The sequence below is a fragment of the Aristolochia californica genome, unplaced genomic scaffold (assembly GCF_029961685.1).
Source record: "Aristolochia californica isolate CCGP_79_NKW_82.1479 unplaced genomic scaffold, dmAriCali1.0.hap1 SCAF_14, whole genome shotgun sequence".
Classification (NCBI taxonomy): domain Eukaryota; kingdom Viridiplantae; phylum Streptophyta; class Magnoliopsida; order Piperales; family Aristolochiaceae; genus Aristolochia; species Aristolochia californica.
Genome location: NW_027181815.1, coordinates 25,833,655 through 25,840,202, shown reverse-complemented (window position 1 = coordinate 25,840,202; position 6,548 = coordinate 25,833,655). Strand labels below are relative to the sequence as shown.

Here is a 6,548-nt window from a genome sequence, read left to right as displayed (position 1 = left end):
TCTATAGTTATTATATACTCAATTCAATGGGGTTGCGATGAAGTTAATACGGAGAATGAGAGATTAAATAGAAGAAAATACGTGCTTGATAGATAATAAGGTTGTATTTGCAAAACAAAAGTTGAGAGAAAAGAAAAAGAAAAAGAAAAAAAATAAAAGAGGTTTATTTTCTCAATGATTTTCTATTGCCAAACAATAGAAAATAATTTTATTTCCCCTTTTTTTTTTTTCTGTGGGTTCCAAACAGACCCTAAGAGTAAATTAAAAGCCCTTATTTAGAGATATAACTTGTGTCAGAGTGGTTCCACACCTAACAGATCGGTCTGTTAGGTTGTATTGGCTTAGCCGCTGTTAGCTTGGATTCCTAAAGGTTCTACTTTTAAAGCTCTAACTAGCAAACACACTAAGGGTCTGTTTGGAACCTCTAAAAAAGAAAAAAAAACAAGAATTTGACCATTATTATTCCAAAAATAGTTAGTGAAAATAAGATAATGATCAAATTCTCCTTTTCATTAATTATTTTTTCGAATAATAATGGTCAAATTCTCATTTCTTTTCCATGGGGTTCGAAACAAACTCCTAGTAGAATAGTGGCGGAGAGATTCTAGCTTTCTCCCATTGGAAGCCCTATGAGTTATGAGGGAATCAAATTGGAATTTAAAAAAAAAAAAATCCAACTTTCTTAGTTGTCCCTTTTCCATCTCTTATCAAATAAATAGCTTGTTTTGTTGGTCTCATGTTGGCAATAATTCTTCTTGGTATCACCCTTTTTGTGCTTTCACTCTGTCCAAGAGAGCATAATGAAATAATTATTCACCATAGACCTTAACATTCACGATGGGTTTGACATGGTAAAAAATTGCTATCAGAAATCAATCTTTCTTTATATAATTTTTATCTCACATATATTTTTAAGGGACTTATTTATTTGTGTTCATAACTCTTTAAACTCATATTTTTGAATTTTTATAATTTTATAATTATAATTTTTTTTTCAATTATGAATTCCAATGATTTTTTTCTTATATTATAAATTCATTTTTTATGAATTTAAATTTTTATGAAATTCATTTTTTATGAATTAATTTTTTTATATTATAAATTCATTTTTTAAATTTAAAAAAATAAAAAATTGGAGGCCGGAAAATTCAGCATTCGAGTGCGCAATCGGTATCCCAACACCCAAGCAAGTAGAAGACCATCAAAATATCTAGCCAACATCCAAATCCTCATCGACGTTCGAATGATGCACAAAAATTTGTAGAGCAAACTTTCATGCCTTAATTTTGGCCAAGTTAGATCTCCAAAAATTTGACCTCCCATTATGTTGAGCAGCTCAAACCAAGAATTTTAAGTAATATTTCTGATTTTTTTTTATCAAGGATTTGGTAGATTTTACAAGAGGTCAAAATTCCTTTCAAAACCTAAGGATTCCATTTTAAACATTAGAGGTTTGTTCTTGAAAAAAAACTCCTTACCTAATTTAACTGGTGATGATACAATATGGGTCATGAAACCATTCCAACATGCTCTCATACTTTATATATAGCATTTTCAGGTTGATTTTAGCATTTATAAGCTCAATCTATCTGGTTTTCCCAAACCTAGGTACCCCAGAGCTCTTATTTTTCATCTTTAATTTGTCTTTGCTTAGATTTGTGTTGGTATGGATCATAATGGTAGAAAAGAAGGTCACCTACTTCCCCATATCAAATTGCTAATCCACTCCTAGGGAACTCTTGTTGGCAATATGAGGTACTCCCATTACGATCTATTACCGACTAAATTTAGAAGCTACTTACATGTGAATCTCTTTGGGAGAAATTGGAGAGTGTAATTGGATATTATACTTGGCTTAACGAGAAGCAAAATCTCTTTGAGTAATCTTAACTAATAGAACATATTAGTGAATTTTTTCCTGAGCAGGAGTTATTGAGAAGTGATTATCATTAGGGAAACATCGAAAAATAAAAAATCTTAGCCTCCTTATGGTGTGTTTATTTTTACTTAATTTTTTTATTATTCTTGCACATTAAGCACTTAATTTTAATTTTGGATTCTCAACTCTCCCCCCTCTTGAGACGCTACTTGGACCGACACATGTGAATCATGGATAGTGGGTACTAAAAAAACATGACAGGTGACAAAAGCAAGTTCATGGAACTAAGACCAAATGATGGAGGTCATGTTATGTTTGAAGATGATAGCAAATGTACCGAAAAGTAGATACTTCTAACTCTTTCATTCGAGATACTTCTAATTCACGAATGCATCTCCACTATAAGAACACTACAACTAATCTGTATGGACTTGGTTCAACCTACTTGAATCCCAAGTCTAAATTGCAATCGCACTTTGGTAGTAGTAGATGATTATTCTAGATTTACTTGGGTAGACGTCCTAGTCAATAAAAATGATATGGTTTTAGCCTTTAGAAAGTTTTCAGAGAAAATACAAAAATAATAAAGCTACACTATTGTTAAAATTAGAAGTGACGATGGAGGAGAATTTGATAATTCTTTGAGAATTATTAGTCTCAACACAGAATAGAGCTCACCTTCTAAACTCCTAGAATCTTACAGTATGATGGTGTTATTGAGAGAAAGAATAGAACATTAATTGAAATAATAAGAGCTACGCCTTATGCATACACAACCATATTTTTGTGATTTTTTTTACTTATTAGTCACAACCATATCTTTTGAAGCATAGACACAATTGAAGAACATCTCTTGAAGAAACACCGACGAGGGAGGAAGACAGCGAGAATACTCGAGTTTAAACATAAATTCGGTCAAATTTTGTAAGAGAATATTCTAACTCTTATTTCTTTAAGAACTTGTGAAATCGGAGTTTTAGGATCATTAAAACACTTAAAAGAGAAATTCATATAATAATACCATTCCTTACATCCATTAGTAATCATCTCAGCTACAGAAAATAAGTGGAGAAAAGCATTGACGGCCAAAACTGAAAAAAGATAAAAGTGGAAAACTCTTTTTGAGATTTTCAATCCCACATTTTAACTCTGTTCATGTGATCGGTTTCTTCAAAGAGAAAGAAAGCAACGTCCTTCAGTTGGATTGAAGCACCAGATTTGCAAGTTGCTGTATGTTCATGGGGTAAGAAAGTCGGTTATTTCCACTGAATGCCATCTTCCCCAGAAGGATATTGACAGCGGCTGTTGGATGGAAGGCATCCCAGAAGACGTACTGATTTCTGTTTACGCATGGCGTCTGCAATGGAAGACAGGTGATCTGGCCGCTGTTCCTCCCAATGCCGCAGCATCCTCGATCAATCACGCTGAATCCTGAAGCGAAGAAATATTTCGAGGCTTTAACATAGATGAACTTCCCAGGTGATTCTAGTAGTTAATGAGAGAGGACATGAATGGCTACGTACCAAATGATCTGGGGCTGCCAAGGATCTGTCGAAACATGTTATAGGTGTCGATGTATATGAACTTCGCACCGGGAAGATTAGCATTCAATCTGTCCACCATGGATCGAATGTTGTTGTTGAAAGGGACGACGAGTTGGTTTACGGAATCGGAGCATCGGCCATTGGCGTCTTGTGCGAGGATGCTAGGAACACAGCCGAGTAACCCCACGGCGGAGATGACAACCTTTCTAGCTCCCAGATTATAAAGACTCTGCAGATGCAATGAGAGAGAAGAATATAGAGTTTGCCAAAGAAAGTTTCTACTGATAATCGATTAATAACAAGCTTACTGTTAGCTGTTTAGTGTACTGTTGAATGAGCAGATCGGCGAACTGTTGAGCGTTATACTGATTACGAGTTGGATAATTGGGCATCAAGTAGTTGTTAAGGTAATCGTTGCTCCCCATCCCCACGAAGAAGATGCATTTGCCGATCGAGTTCGATACATCGGCCGCCCCTAGACGGTCCGTGATCCTGTCCAGAGTCGTCTGGAAGTTGCTGATCTGCTGGTTGAATGGTATCCTGCCGACCTGCAACACGAGCAGTATTAATTGGTTTTCGCATCTCAATATCATTGATTGATGTCCTCGGCTTGAAACAGAATTAATGTCATCCATGCATCTGGATCCAGCTGTTATTGCAGCCTCACCAAACTGGGTTTGGATTTGGAGTTCCCCATAATACATTTGCTTAAGAGGGGAGCTTTGTGCTTACGAAATTCCGGCCGGTGGCATCCAAAATTCCGGCTGCGGCGGAAGCGTAGTTGACCCCATGCAGGGCTTGTTCTCCAGAAGCTTCTGAGAATGCCGGAGTCAATGGAAGCCCCAATAGATCAGCTACAACAGGGAGAAGAACAAGCTTTTGAGTTAATTAATGCACGAAGCTCACAAGGGTCATTTCTTGAAAACTTTGAAGGCAGAGTAAGGGAACAATTAAGAAACAAATACCAAAAAATAGCAAAGATCAGAAACATAATGAATGAACGGTCAATTTTGTCACCGGAGAACGATCGAGGACCCAGACATTTATGGTCCCAAGTGACGAAACAGGCGCAATAAATGCCTAAACAACGCAAGAAAAGGATACATCTTGGTCAAGAGATGACATTAATTCTTACTGCGGATAAAAAGGGTTTCTGAATCGATTAAAATGTGAAGGTTGCCTGTAAGAAAATGCTACACTTCTTTGAAAGCTCGTAAATGATAAGTGAAAGTGGACTGAGAGAGAGAGATTAATGTAAACCAGTGCAACTTTAAGAACTCATGAGAGATGGAGAGATGAATGCCTGTAAAGACACGGATAAACTCATTGAAGTCGTATAGAGAGAGAGTGAGAGAGAGAGAGAGAGAGAGAGAGAGAGAGCTGGAGAAAACCAGAGTGAGTTCAAAAGAGAATCCGTACTTCAAATATCGCCATAGCTGCGCGCATGTAAAAAGACAGGGAGATGAAAAGGTTTGCACGGAGTGAAAAGAAAGAAATGTAGTTGTGAACCTAACATTGAAACAAATTTGGAAGTAGAAAACAGGAAAAAGATAGGAACTGACCGATCTCGTCGACGATGGTGTAGCCATTAGAGAACCTCCCGGTAGGCCCGCCAGCGAAATCAATCCCGTAAGGGAGGTAATTGGCCTTGGCAAACGACGGGAGGTTGTTGTTGTTTCCATTGTCTATGAGAGAATCACCAAAGACAAACATGGCCGGGACCAGCTCGCTCCCCCGTCTTGCTCCTGCCTGCGGTGAAGCATCCACCTCCTGAGCTAGAGCAGACGTGGAAAAAGATACGAAGAAGAGCAGCAACACCAAAAAACCAAAAGAGCTCGTCGAGCGGGCGGAGCTGGAAGAACCCATATTGATAGATAGAGCTGGAAGGAAGAGAGATGAGAAGAAGAAGAAGAAGGCGAGAAGTATTAATAGCCGAGGGAAGATGGAGGAAGGAGACGAGTCAAGGGTGGTGGATAGAGAGGTAATTAATGCTTTTACCTGCTTTCACAGGGTTAGTAAATGTTAGCTCATTTTCCCATACTACCCCTAGTCTTGCCCCCATCTCATAAATTCCTCCATTTCTCAAATAGAAGAGTTGGCCCTTAGACCAAAATACTCAATTTTTTTATTATTGTTAATCATAATTAAAATCATATCATTATCATTATATTCAAAGTTTAAACTCATCATATAATAGTAGAAAATTATATTTTAAAATATTTTATAAATTATAAATGAGATTTATTCATGTGATTTATCATAACTCTGTAAAAAAGTTATATAAATTTTTGTATGAAACTTTATATTAAATAATGTATTATATATGTTTATTTAAACCAAATAAATTATTATTTAATGTTTAATTTCTTCAGTTGCATAATTAAATTACTGTGATAATGTTTAATTGTAGTTGTCTTAATCTATATATTTAAGCGATCAATTTTCATTCATCGGGTTCGACTTAGAACGGAGATAGTTAGAAACTGGTTGAAATCTAATAGGTCTGGAGTGTGTTAGGTTATCGAGTTTCTTATTACCAAACTTGATGGAAACTCAAAGATCCTATTGAATCCAATGTAGTCAATCAATTCTACTAATTTAACAATGTTTATTAGTAATTCACTTCTTGCCAAAAAAATTAACAAACTCATCCCTAAAAAAAAGCATTTTGCATATGAAAAATCTTCAAATTTTCCCAAAATTTAAAACATTATTCCCTCATGGGGTCACAAAATTCTCCTATTTAAAGATGGTAATCAAGATTATTAGTTCATGAAAGATTCAAATTTCCCTTTTAAAAAAGAATTTATACATAGAAGTCCTGATTAAATAAGAAATCATGAAAATTTTAAAAGGGCATATATTACATCTCTAATAATAAATAAAAACACAAGTTGTGTAATAGAGGAAAAGGAATAAACAGGACTTAGTTTTGGCCAATATAGGATTTTATGCTTTCGATCAATAAATCTCTTTATTTGCAATGATGCCACTTTATTCGTTGTATTTGTAATAATACTATTCCATTTATTTTAACAAAAATATATAAAAATATAACTAAATAATTATTTAATTTAGACTTAATAATAAAATTTGGGGTTTATTAGAGATGTAATATTTTCCCT

The 6,548-nt window shown here is 35.2% G+C and overlaps 1 protein-coding gene across 1 annotated transcript; it reads right to left on the bottom strand.

Moving 5' to 3' along the window:
• Positions 1-2,864: 2,864 nt before the first annotated feature.
• On the bottom strand, positions 2,865-5,298 carry LOC137949900 (GDSL esterase/lipase At1g71691-like). Its single transcript, XM_068796142.1, has 5 exons — positions 4,986-5,298; positions 4,156-4,277; positions 3,732-3,971; positions 3,403-3,652; positions 2,865-3,310 (listed from the first exon to the last, which is right to left on the bottom strand). The coding sequence occupies exons 1-5, from the start codon at positions 5,287-5,289 to the stop codon at positions 3,075-3,077; spliced, it is 1,152 nt and encodes a 383-aa protein (XP_068652243.1). The 5' UTR covers positions 5,290-5,298; the 3' UTR covers positions 2,865-3,074.
• Positions 5,299-6,548: the final 1,250 nt, after the last annotated feature.